Source organism: Mastacembelus armatus, chromosome 10 (genome assembly GCF_900324485.2).
Source record: "Mastacembelus armatus chromosome 10, fMasArm1.2, whole genome shotgun sequence".
Classification (NCBI taxonomy): Eukaryota; Metazoa; Chordata; class Actinopteri; order Synbranchiformes; family Mastacembelidae; genus Mastacembelus; species Mastacembelus armatus.
Window position 1 is genome coordinate 12,554,927 of NC_046642.1, and position 13,797 is coordinate 12,568,723.

Below are 13,797 nucleotides of genomic sequence, written 5' to 3' on the forward strand. Positions count from 1 at the left end.
AGCTGTTAACAGTGCGCTTTTAAAGGGTGAGTGGCCACTTGGGTCAAAAACGTAATTTAAACGTTTCCTCATGACACCAGGAAAGAAATATTAGGCCAGCCTGATAAACAGAACAGTACAAGGGAAAGATATTCTACCAACAGTGATTATAAGATAAATTGTTTCATGTAAACATTTATGCCACATGATGCAGAATTAATAGAAAGATAGATACATATTGCAGCTTGTGTACCGACGCGTCAAGGGCACAATAAAGCTTAAAACATAAGGCTTCCATACCTTAATAATATTAGTAGTGTAATCTATTAATCCATACATCGACCTAAAAGTAGCATATGCTGGCTCACCCCAACCCCCCTGCAGGCACAAATAAACACACATGTAACGTTGCCAATGTAAACACAGATTTGCAAAAACATTAAGTAAGCCTAATAATAATGATAATGATAGTAATAAATGAAATGGAACGCAAAGGACAGGGCCATGTCAGCACCACTGTCCAAGGTGCTGATTGCAGAGTACAAATAAAAGGAAACCGGAGCAATTGTTTAAGGAAATGCAAAAATGTTAGAATTTCAATTGAAATCCCCGAAAAAACTAACCTCTATAGGAGAGTCTGGTTCATCCAGGATGCTCTTTTCACTCTGTATCCGCTGCATCGTCCCTGTTGAACTGGGGTCCATGATCAGCACGTTCTGACTACCGGCTCTGCCGAACTTACAGTCACTCTTTCTGGAGTCAGTCGTCCTGCACACCTCGTAATTGTACACGTGTTGGAGAGTCCCTGTCCCCAAAGTGTCTGAGTAACGTGGTGGATAATATGGAATCACAGGCAGATTGGACTGATACAGGACGCGAGACTGTCTCCACCTGTAGATTTTCACTGAGATAATAACCACTAAAGACGTGATGAAGAGGAAGGAAACTACAGCCAGAGCCAACACTAAGTAAAAAGTCAGGTTGTCATTGTACTCCTTGTCGTGTGGAAAGTCAGTGAACTCCGACAGCACTTCAGGGAAGCTGTCCGCCACCGCCACGTTAACAATCACTGTGGCTGAACGAGACGGCTGCCCGTTGTCCTCCACTATAACACTCAGTCTTTGTTTGACTGCATCTTTATCAGTCACTTGGCGGACAGTTCTTATTTCTCCATTCTGTAAGCCCACTTCAAACAGCGCCCTGTCTGTGGCTTTCTGCAGTTTATACGAGAGCCAGGCATTCTGTCCAGAGTCCACATCAACAGCCACCACTTTGGTCACCAGATAGCCCACATCTGCTGAACGAGGCACCATTTCTGCCACCACAGAGCCACCGGTCTGGACCGGGTACAGAACCTGAGGCGGGTTGTCGTTCTGGTCCTGGACCAGGATTTTCACTGTCACGTTGCTACTGAGTGGAGGAGAGCCTCCATCCTGCGCTTTGACGCGGAACTGGAAATCTTTGATCTGCTCGTAGTCCAAAGAGCGCACTGCATGGATGACTCCACTATCAGCACTGACGGACACATATGAGGAGACTGGCACTCCGTTAACAGAGGAGTCCTCCAGTATGTAAGAAACACGGGCATTCTGCTTCCAGTCAGCGTCTCTGGCTTTCACTGTGAATATCGAGAGACCTGGTGTGTTGTTTTCTACAATGTAGGCCTCATATGAGCTCCTCTCAAAGACAGGAGCGTTGTCATTCACATCAGAGATCTGTAAGGTGAGAGTGACGCTGCTGGAGAGGGAGGGTACTCCCTCATCAGAGCAGGTCACAGTGATATTATACTCAGAGGCCGTCTCTCTGTCTAAAACAACCTCTGTGACTAAAGTGTAAAAACCATTTAGGTTAGACTGTATTTTGAAGGGAATGTTGTTGTCTATTTTACATTCTACTTCTCCATTACTCTCTGAATCTGGGTCATCAATACTTAACATAGCAATAACAGTGTTTGGCTGCGAGTCCTCTAATATGGATTCTGATTTCGAAACAATGTTTATATTGGGATTATTGTCATTGATATCGATAACCTCAACTATTACTTTAGTGGAATCAGAGAGTCCCCCGCAGTCAACAACTTCAATATCGATTTGATAACTCTTTGCCTTTTCATAATCAATTTCACTATTTAAAATAATTTCACCAGTCTTCGAGTCAATCTTAAACAGTTCAGATAACAGACGATTGCTGGCAGAAATCAAATATGACACATCTCCGTTCGACCCAATGTCTTTATCAGATGCACTTACAGTCGCTACTCTGGTGCCTTTGGGAGAGTTTTCAGGTATTTTTGTTTTATAAAGCGGTTTAGCAAATGTCGGTGCGTTGTCATTCGCGTCCAATACATTGACAAATATCTGCATTGTCCCTGACATCTGCGGCTCCCCTCCATCTACTGCAGTTAACAACAGGGACATGTATTCCTGCTTTTCACGGTCTAATGGCTTCTGTAAAACCATCTCTACTTTTTTACTTCCGTCTGGCTCGTTTTCTAGTTTTAATACAAAGTTAGCAGTTGGCGCAAGTGAGTATCGCTGTAAGCCGTTCATCCCAATGTCATGATCAGTAGCTTTCTCTAATACAAATTTAGATCCTATCACGGCGGACTCGCTAATTTCAAAACGCTTTTCTGCATTTGTAAAACTGGGAGCATTGTCGTTTATATCGTTGATCTCCACTGTTACACGAAACAATTCCATTGGATTTTCCAGAATTAATTGGAAGTGTAAAGCACAAGGCGTCGTCTCTCCACATAAAGCCTCCCTGTCTATCCTCTCCTGGGTAAGGAGTACTCCCCTTTCTTTATTCAGCCCGATGTATTCTACACTTCCTCCTGTATAGACGCGAGCTTTGCCTGATTTTAGCCGTCTAAGATCTAAACCTAAATCATGCGCTATGTTACCAACCACAGAACCTTTTGCCATTTCTTCGGGAATGGAGTAACTGACCTGCCCCAGCACATAACTGAGACATAGGACCGAGAGAAGCAGCTGTACTTGCCGTCTCATTGTTCTGTCGCAGATCCTGTCCTTTCATATACCGTTAAAACCAAAGCATTTCCAATGCAGTCGACGTAACAAAAAATCGTCCTAGTTCCAAATGTATAAAGGTAAACAATATATCCGGGTGCTGGTTTTCTCAGAGCACCTTTTGAACGTGGACTCTGAATTCTGCCTTTTTCTAATGGTGTCTAGCGTATCGACACGACGGGGAAAAACACAGACTGAAAAAAAATATCATCTACTTATCTGGCAACACGCTTACCAACAGCGACCCTTTGAGTTGAAAATACAAATTACAAGTACAGTAAAAAAAAAAAAAAAAACATCAGTGCAACATCACCATTATAAACGAGAGGAACTACAAGCTGAATAAATGAGGCCATTGATTTAACATGCGTGTATTTACAAGAATGTGTACATGGAAAATATTGTGCTGAACTGAATAAATAAGAGGATTTGAATGCCTGGATCAGAAAAGCATTGCCTTTGAACCACAGATATTTCATGAATAAAACAGATAAAACAACGAGAGCGAAAACACACACAAGCAACTGGAGGTACTCAGTGTACGCGTCGCTCTCCATGGTGCTGAATTAAAATGCTGCAGTATTACTTAAAACTTGCCAGTCATTTATAAATGACATTTTATAAAAATGATGCTGAAGGTTACATTTGAAATTAATGGACCAGTACAATAATTCTGATATGCACAGAAAGGATAAATTTAGATCGTTACAGTTTTCTAACCTCTACAGGAGAGTCTGGTTCATCCAGGATGCTCTTTTCACTCTGTATCCGCTGCATCGTCCCTGTTGAACTGGGGTCCATGATCAGCACGTTCTGACTACCGGCTCTGCCGAACTTACAGTCACTCTTTCTGGAGTCAGTCGTCCTGCACACCTCGTAATTGTACACGTGTTGGAGAGTCCCTGTCCCCAAAGTGTCTGAGTAACGTGGTGGATAATATGGAATCACTGGCAGATTGGACTGATACAGGACGCGAGACTGTCTCCACCTGTAGATCTTCACTGAGATAATAACCACTAAAGACGTGATGAAGAGGAAGGAAACTACAGCCAGAGCCAACACTAAGTAAAAAGTCAGGTTGTCATTGTACTCCTTGTCGTGTGGAAAGTCAGTGAACTCCGACAGCACTTCAGGGAAGCTGTCCGCCACCGCCACGTTAACAATCACTGTGGCTGAACGAGACGGCTGCCCGTTGTCCTCCACTATAACACTCAGTCTTTGTTTGACTGCATCTTTATCAGTCACTTGGCGGACAGTTCTTATTTCTCCATTCTGTAAGCCCACTTCAAACAGCGCCCTGTCTGTGGCTTTCTGCAGTTTATACGAGAGCCAGGCATTCTGTCCAGAGTCCACATCAACAGCCACCACTTTAGTCACCAGATAGCCCACATCTGCTGAACGAGGCACCATTTCAGCCACCACAGAGCCACCGGTCTGGACCGGGTACAGAACCTGAGGCGGGTTGTCGTTCTGGTCCTGGACCAGGATTTTCACTGTCACGTTGCTACTGAGTGGAGGAGAGCCTCCATCCTGCGCTTTGACGCGGAACTGGAAATCTTTGATCTGCTCGTAGTCCAAAGAGCGCACTGCATGGATGACTCCACTATCAGCACTGACGGACACATATGAGGAGACTGGCACTCCGTTAACAGAGGAGTCCTCCAGTATGTAAGAAACACGGGCATTCTGCTTCCAGTCAGCGTCTCTGGCTTTCACTGTGAATATCGAGAGACCTGGTGTGTTGTTCTCTACAATGTAGGCCTCATATGAGCTCCTCTCAAAGACAGGAGCGTTGTCATTCACATCAGAGATCTGTAAGGTGAGAGTGACGGTGCTGGAGAGGGAGGGTACTCCCTCATCAGAGCAGGTCACAGTGATATTATACTCAGAGGCCGTCTCTCTGTCTAAAGCAACCTCTGTGACTATGCTATAAAATCCATTCATCGTGTTCAGTATTTTAAAAGGAATCTCATTATTAATATTACACTTCACATCTCCATTTCTGTCAGAGTCAGGGTCATTTACACTGAGCATGGCTATTACAGTATTCTCAGGAGAGTCTTCTAAAATCCTGTCTGATGTTGAGAGTATTTTCATCTGAGGGCTGTTGTCATTGACGTCAGTGATATCAATTAGGATTTTACTAGAATCAGATAATCCTCCATTATCCACAGCTTCTATATCGACTTGAAAGAGCTTTGTCTTTTCATAATCTATTTCACCGATCAAAATAACATCTCCAGTCTTTCTGTTGATCTCAAACAGGTCAGTAAAACGTGGCCTGATATTTGAAATAGCGTATGATATTTCTCCATTAGAGCCTCCGTCTTTGTCAGATGCACTAACCATAATTACACTGGTTCCTTTAGGAGAATTCTCAGTTATTGCTGTCTTATATACTGATTTAGTGAAAACTGGCGCATTGTCGTTTGCGTCTAACACGTTAACCATTATCTGCATTGTTCCTGACATACGCGGCTGTCCGCCATCCACAGCAGTTAATGACAGTGTGATCTGTTCCTGCTGCTCTCGGTCTAGAGGTTTCTGTAAAACCATTTCCACATTTTTACTTCCATCTGCTTGATTTTCTAGCTTCAAAGCAAAGTTGTTAGTTGGATTAAGGGAATAGGACTGGATACCATTTGTACCGATATCAGCATCAAGTGCTTTTTCCAGAACAAATTTAGAGCCAATAACAGCTGACTCGCTGATTTCAAAACGCTTCTCGCTGGATGCAAAGCTGGGAGCATTGTCGTTTATGTCTGTGATTTCTATCGTGATGCGAAATAATTCCATCGGGTTTTCCAGTATCATTTGTAAATGTAAGGCACAGGGCGTCGTTTCGCCGCACAGCGTCTCTCTGTCTATTCTCTCTTTGACGAGGAGGACTCCCCTTTCTCTGTTCAGCTCGATATATTCCGCACTGTCTCCGGAGTAAACACGGGCTCTACCCGATCTGAGCCGATTCAAATCTAAACCTAAATCCTGAGCCACATTACAGACCAACGAACCCTTCTCCAGTTCCTCCGGAATGGAGTAGCTGGCCTGCCCGAAAACCGAACTGAGAAACAGAACCAGGATGAACATCAGTACTTGCCGTCTCATTGTTTTGCCTTGATCTTCCAACGTCAGACTGATACAACTGTAATCCGTATGTATAGTGTTAAAATGTCCGGTGGTATCTCAAAGAATCTTCAACAAAAGCTGCAGCTTTACGTTTCCGTGAGCGGTTTTCGATTGAAACGAAAGCAGGCGAATGTGCCTGTTTCATTGTCTACCATATCACAGTCTAAGGGGGAGGTACAGTGTCCAGCCCTACTGAAGACTGCCACACTCTGGTCAATAGCGACTCTTTCTGTTCAATACACCAAATAGCAAAAGTTGAAAATAGGCGACTGAGAAATGTAGTTGGTTATGAAAAAAATCAAAAATAAAACCTAATACTACTAATAAAATTCATATTAAGATTAATAAATACATATGTATTATTATTATTATTATACTGTAGTAGAAGTAGCAGCATTTGCCTAGTTTTAGCAAGATTTTAGTTTGCTTTGATGATGTGATTGGTTAATTAAAGGTGTGCTAATATAACACCTTAGAAGGAAGATAACTCATCTGACACTTTAGTGAGGGATGAAAATTCAACAAGGATAAAAATAAAGAGCAAAACCTAAAATTTCAGACTCATTCTATTGGTTAGTGTAGGAAAACTGTTGGTCTGTTTCACCTTAACGCATAATAAAACAGGTTATATCTGAAACTACAAAAAACACTGTACAGACAGATAATACTGTCGTGATTTGGAAAATATTGTTGAAGTGGTCAATGAAAACATGAAAATCTAACCTCTACAGGAGAGTCTGGTTCATCCAGGATGCTCTTTTCACTCTGTATCCGCTGCATCGTCCCTGTTGAACTGGGGTCCATGGTCAGCACGTTCTGACTACCGGCTCTGCCGAACTTACAGTCACTCTTTCTGGAGTCAGTCGTCCTGCACACCTCGTAATTGTACACGTGTTGGAGAGTCCCTGTCCCCAAAGTGTCTGAGTAACGTGGTGGATAATATGGAATCACTGGCAGATTGGACTGATACAGGACGCGAGACTGTCTCCACCTGTAGATCTTCACTGAGATAATAACCACTAAAGACGTGATGAAGAGGAAGGAAACTACAGCCAGAGCCAACACTAAGTAAAAAGTCAGGTTGTCATTGTACTCCTTGTCGTGTGGAAAGTCAGTGAACTCCGACAGCACTTCAGGGAAGCTGTCCGCCACCGCCACGTTAACAATCACTGTGGCTGAACGAGACGGCTGCCCGTTGTCCTCCACTATAACACTCAGTCTTTGTTTGACTGCATCTTTATCAGTCACTTGGCGGACAGTTCTTATTTCTCCATTCTGTAAGCCCACTTCAAACAGCGCCCTGTCTGTGGCTTTCTGCAGTTTATACGAGAGCCAGGCATTCTGTCCAGAGTCCACATCAACAGCCACCACTTTAGTCACCAGATAGCCCACATCTGCTGAACGAGGCACCATTTCTGCCACCACAGAGCCACCGGTCTGGACCGGGTACAGAACCTGAGGCGGGTTGTCGTTCTGGTCCTGGACCAGGATTTTCACTGTCACGTTACTACTGAGTGGAGGAGAGCCTCCATCCTGCGCTTTGACGCGGAACTGGAAATCTTTGATCTGCTCGTAGTCCAAAGAGCGCACTGCATGGATGACTCCACTATCAGCACTGACGGACACATATGAGGAGACTGGCACTCCGTTAACAGAGGAGTCCTCCAGTATGTAAGAAACACGGGCATTCTGCTTCCAGTCAGCGTCTCTGGCTTTCACTGTGAATATCGAGAGACCTGGTGTGTTGTTCTCTACAATGTAGGCCTCATATGAGCTCCTCTCAAAGACAGGAGCGTTGTCATTCACATCAGAGATCTGTAAGGTGAGAGTGACGGTGCTGGAGAGGGAGGGTACTCCCTCATCAGAGCAGGTCACAGTGATATTATACTCGGAGGCCGTCTCTCTGTCTAACTCACTTTCAGTTACTAGACTAAAGAATTTTTTCGACGTGGTTTTCATCAAAAATGGCAGGTGTTCTTCGATATTACAGGCAACTTTTCCATTTTCTCCAGAATCAGGATCTTGGACATTAAATATAGTTACCACAGTTCCTGGTCTTGCATTTTCTGATATCGAATTAGTTTTAGACATGACGTTAATAGATGGGTTATTATCGTTCGTATCTGTCACCTCAACGATAATCTTACATGAATCTGTTAGTCCTCCATCATCACTGGCTTGTACGTGTATTTCATAGTGTTGAGCTTTTTCATAATCCAGGTTTCCTGTTAAAGATACTAAACCATTTTCATCAACTTTAAACAAAACAGGGACATCGTCCAATGTGTTTGTTATTGAATATGAGACTTTTCCATTGGAACCTTCATCTGCATCTACAGCACTAACGGTATTTAAAATTGTGCCTATTGGAGCAGTTTCCATAATGACAGCTTTATAAACTTCTTGCGTAAATACTGGGGCATTATCATTGGCGTCTAGTACTGAAATTTCTACCTTCATTGTTCCCGACAGCTGAGGCTCCCCGCCATCAGTAGCTGTGAGTGTTAAGGAGAGGTGCTGTTGCGCTTCTCTGTCTAGATGTTTCTGTAAAACCATTTCCACCTTTTTACTCCCATCTTGCTGATTTTGTAGTTTTAGATGAAAGTTGTCTGTAGGTTTTAGCGTATAACTCTGCAATCCGTTGACGCCGACATCTAGATCCATCGCTCTTTCCAATACAAATTTGGCTCCAATCACAGCCGACTCACTAATTCTAAATTTCATTTCATCCTTTTTGAAGCTCGGTGCGTTATCGTTAATGTCACTGATTTCAACCGTAACTGTATAAAATTCAATCGGGTCCTCCAGTGTTATCTGAAGATGTAAAGCACAAGGTGTTGTCTGTCCACAAAGCGCCTCCCTGTCGATTCTCTCTTTCACAAGCAGGACTCCTCTGTCTTTATTCAGCTCGATGTATTCTGCATTGTCCTCTGTATATATGCGAGCTTTGCCTGATCTCAGCCGTTTCACATCTAAGCCTAAATCTTGCGCTATGTTACCCACTAAAGATCCTTTAGTCATTTCCTCGGGAACGGAGTATGTGACCTGCCCAAACGCTGAGCTGAGAGAAAAAATCGAAATAAACAGCAGTACTTGCCGTCTCATTGTTCTGTCCCACATTTTTATCCTCGACAGACTGGAGATGTAAAGATTGATATATCCCAAAGCGCCGAGGTCCTTCTTTGACCAAATGTCGAAAAAAAAAACGTGATAACAAATAGAAAAGATCCGTTTTTTTTTAGCCAGAAATCACTGAAACACAGCGCGGATCTTTTCGGGCTCCTGCAACGACGCTTGTGTGTGTTTTAGTGTGCCTCTTTCTCTCTTCAATGGATCAAAAGAAGGGGGAAAGCATTAGTCAACAGCGGCCCTGAGAGTCCAAACGCTTGTACTGCAGAAAAATACACTAGGCAGTTGATGGTTTAATGTGAAGAAAGAAATCCAAACCACAGACATTACAAACTGGACAGATCTCCCTGCCTTATTTGACTCATCAGAAGCAGTTACGATTTAAAATATTATCTTTGAAAATAAATATCTTATTTGTTGCCTTTTCAACAAAAACAACGGTCAGACAAAACTGCTTACAAATCATTATCTAACAAGGAAACTGGAGAAAAGGTGTAATGCAACCTTGGTGAGTTGACCACATTACAATACAACATTTTCCCTTTGGGATGATAAACTAACCAATGGAAGAAACAGCCCACAGGAATTTATCCAACACTCCATGAAGCTTCTCTTGTCAGCAACAACCTGTACTAAACTGTTAGTTTAGGCAACTACAGATGTTTGCCCTTGTTTACTACAACGCTAAAGCACAACCCTCGTCACCCTATATGCACCCACTGATCCGCTGTGTTTCATTTCTATCATTTTGTGGGTTATACCTAAATTTTAAATTGACAATATAGCAGATGCTTACAGACTATTTTTGTAACAAGGACACAGGAAAGATAAAAGCAGATCATTGTAAAAAAAATATACACATAAATGTAACTTACATATATTTGTTTAGCAGATATTATATCCAAATCCACAGAAGAGAAGCATTTTATAAGAACTAGAGTCAAAAAATTAATTCAATCCACTAAAGGACTTTTTTTTTTTAAATAGATACATTTAGCTGCATAAGTATACAAGCTGATTACAGTTTTAAGACTGAAAATGACATGATACAAATCCTAAACTGCCTCCCAACTGCTGGTTTATAATCCCTGAGTGTCACTCTCTTAAACTCTATACACCGGTGGTGGTGGAGGTGCTATGCAAGGCACAGGCAACAAAGGGTTCAGTGTCATGCTCACTTTAACATGGGGACCAGAAGGACCGGGAATCAAACCACACTCCCTGCGATTAGCGAACAACCTGTGCCTCTTTAGCCAAAGCCATTATAATTCAACCTGTTCTAGGCATTTCAACCAAATGCAAATGGTTATATCTATTACTCAGGTATTTTTTGAAACAATGTTTACTGAAAACATTATTTGAAAAAAAATTACAAGCAAAAAAATAGGTCCATAAAAAAATCCTAAAGTGAACAAAAACTAAAACTTTAAATTTTCAACTAGAGTGGATTATGTCCTATAGTTTTTTTATTATATAAATATTCATTCTATTTTTTATTATATTGTATATACATTTACTAATATTTTCTTACAGAATTGCTATTTTTTTCTGCTGAAACATTTGGAATTTCCCCACTGTGGGACTAATATAGGTTGATATTATTGTCAAAACAAAACAAAACAAACAAAAAAAACACTGATCTTGACACAAATTCAGCAGGAAAACATGTCACCATCATTGAAACTGAAACAGTTAAAGTATGGTTTAGCTTAAGCCTAAAATGTGGGGCTTAAATGGGAGAAAAACAATGTTGAAGTGTTACACTAGATACAACTTGGGATCTAAGTTTGAATTATGTAAACATGAAGAGGATATTGTCAGTATTTTATTTCAGGAATATTGTTAAAGATGGAAATATGGCTGCAGAAAAACGGTGTAATGACCTGTGCATTGTGATTCCCTGATTTCTAAAAACATCCCTCAATTTATTGGGGAACATTATGAATAGAAAGGGTAACCTTGCCAAAATTAAAGACGTAATGCAACACTGTTATTCCATGAAACTAACCTCTATAGGAGAGTCTGGTTCATCCAGGATGCTCTTTTCATTCTGTATCCGCTGCATCGTCCCTGTTGAACTGGGGTCCATGATCAGCACGTTCTGACTACCGGCTCTGCCGAACTTACAGTCACTCTTTCTGGAGTCAGTCGTCCTGCACACCTCGTAATTGTACACGTGTTGGAGAGTCCCTGTCCCCAAAGTGTCTGAGTAACGTGGTGGATAATATGGAATCACTGGCAGATTGGACTGATACAGGACGCGAGACTGTCTCCACCTGTAGATTTTCACTGAGATAATAACCACTAAAGACGTGATGAAGAGGAAGGAAACTACAGCCAGAGCCAACACTAAGTAAAAAGTCAGGTTGTCATTGTACTCCTTGTCGTGTGGAAAGTCAGTGAACTCCGACAGCACTTCAGGGAAGCTGTCCGCCACCGCCACGTTAACAATCACTGTGGCTGAACGAGACGGCTGCCCGTTGTCCTCCACTATAACACTCAGTCTTTGTTTGACTGCATCTTTATCAGTCACTTGGCGGACAGTTCTTATTTCTCCATTCTGTAAGCCCACTTCAAACAGCGCCCTGTCTGTGGCTTTCTGCAGTTTATACGAGAGCCAGGCATTCTGTCCAGAGTCCACATCAACAGCCACCACTTTAGTCACCAGATAGCCCACATCTGCTGAACGAGGCACCATTTCTGCCACCACAGAGCCACCGGTCTGGACCGGGTACAGAACCTGAGGCGGGTTGTCGTTCTGGTCCTGGACCAGGATTTTCACTGTCACGTTGCTACTGAGTGGAGGAGAGCCTCCATCCTGCGCTTTGACGCGGAACTGGAAATCTTTGATCTGCTCGTAGTCCAAAGAGCGCACTGCATGGATGACTCCACTATCAGCACTGACGGACACATATGAGGAGACTGGCACTCCGTTAACAGAGGAGTCCTCCAGTATGTAAGAAACACGGGCATTCTGCTTCCAGTCAGCGTCTCTGGCTTTCACTGTGAATATCGAGAGACCTGGTGTGTTGTTCTCTACAATGTAGGCCTCATATGAGCTCCTCTCAAAGACAGGAGCGTTGTCATTCACATCAGAGATCTGTAAGGTGAGAGTGACGCTGCTGGAGAGGGAGGGTACTCCCTCATCAGAGCAGGTCACAGTGATATTATACTCAGAGGCCGTCTCTCTGTCTAACTCACTGTCTGTCACTAAGCTGTAGAAATCACTTGATGAAATTGTAATAATAAATGGTATATTACTATTTATTCTGCAGTTCACGTGGCCATTGATACCTGAATCTGGGTCAAGGACACTGAACATAACTATAACTGTATTTAATGGAGAGTCTTCTGGGACTGAATCAGATTTGGAAAGTACACTGATTACAGGCTTATTGTCATTAATATCAATAACGTCAAGTATAATCTTACTGGAATCAGAAAGACCACCACTGTCTTTAGCCTCAATATCAATTTCATAATACTTGGCCTTTTCAAAGTCAACCTCACCAGTTAATATTACTTCACCCTTTTCATTTATTGTAAATATATCGGACATACTGTCCATAGTGGTCGACACTGAATAAGAAACCTCCCCATTTGATCCTTTATCTGCATCAGAAGCACTCACTGTTGTCAGCGTCGTTCCTGTCTGAGAATTTTCTGCTATGGCCGCTTTGTAAACTGACTGCGTAAAAACAGGAGCATTGTCGTTTGCATCAAGTACAGTCACATAAATCTTCACTGTACCAGACATCTGAGGTTCTCCTCCATCTACGGCCGTTAACAACAATGATATTTGTCCCTCTTTCTCTCGATCTAATTGTTTGTGTAAGACCATTTCCACCTTTTTATTTCCATCAGCCTGATTTTGTATTTTCAGCACAAAATTATCTGTAGGTTTCAAGCTATAATTTTTCAGACTATTTATGCCGATGTCTGCATCAACAGCTCTTTCTAAGACAAATTTAGATCCAATAACTGCAGATTCGCTAATTTCAAAACGTTTCTCGTCATTTTTGAAACTGGGACTGTTGTCGTTAATGTCGGTAATTTCTACGGTTATTCTAAAAAGCTCCATAGGATTTTCTAGAATAATCTGCAAATGTAAGGCACAAGGCGTCGTCTGTCTGCACAGCGACTCTCTGTCGATTCTCTCTTTGACGAGCAGGACTCCCCTGTCTCTGCTCAGCTCGATGTATTCTGCACTGTCCCCGGTAAATATACGAGCCTTGCCTGATTTTAATCGTTTCACATCTAAACCTAAATCCCGAGCTATGTTGCCCACTACAGAACCCTTTGCCATTTCCTCCGGAATGGAGTAGCTGACTTGCCCAAGAACTGAAGCGAGAGAAAGCATCGAGATGAAAAGCAATACTTGCCGTCTCATTGTTCTATCCACGGTCTATGTTGCGCCACAAAAAAACGTGTTACACTCTTTCACAGAGGAAATATCTCCAGGAGAATAAAATTATTATATATCGATATAATCCACACAGGTTGAAGGAGAATCTGTCAGAGCACTGAATCTATT

General features: G+C 42.4%; 4 protein-coding genes across 11 annotated transcripts in view; all 4 read right to left on the reverse strand.

Annotated features, from left to right (window-relative positions):
- LOC113144193 (protocadherin gamma-C5-like) overlaps positions 1-13,797 on the reverse strand; it is a 261,353-nt gene that overhangs the window by 70,983 nt on the left and 176,573 nt on the right. The gene's annotated exons all lie outside the window — the stretch shown is intronic.
- LOC113144684 (protocadherin beta-16-like) lies at positions 576-3,015 on the reverse strand. Its single transcript, XM_026330909.1, has one exon. The coding sequence runs from the start codon at positions 2,985-2,987 to the stop codon at positions 576-578; it is 2,412 nt and encodes an 803-aa protein (XP_026186694.1). The 5' UTR covers positions 2,988-3,015.
- On the reverse strand, positions 3,714-6,245 carry LOC113144686 (protocadherin beta-16-like). Its single transcript, XM_026330910.1, has one exon. The coding sequence runs from the start codon at positions 6,111-6,113 to the stop codon at positions 3,714-3,716; it is 2,400 nt and encodes a 799-aa protein (XP_026186695.1). The 5' UTR covers positions 6,114-6,245.
- On the reverse strand, positions 7,760-13,653 carry LOC113144210 (protocadherin beta-16-like). Its single transcript, XM_026330078.1, has 2 exons — positions 11,272-13,653; positions 7,760-7,852 (listed from the first exon to the last, which is right to left on the reverse strand). The coding sequence occupies exons 1-2, from the start codon at positions 13,651-13,653 to the stop codon at positions 7,850-7,852; spliced, it is 2,385 nt and encodes a 794-aa protein (XP_026185863.1). The 3' UTR covers positions 7,760-7,849.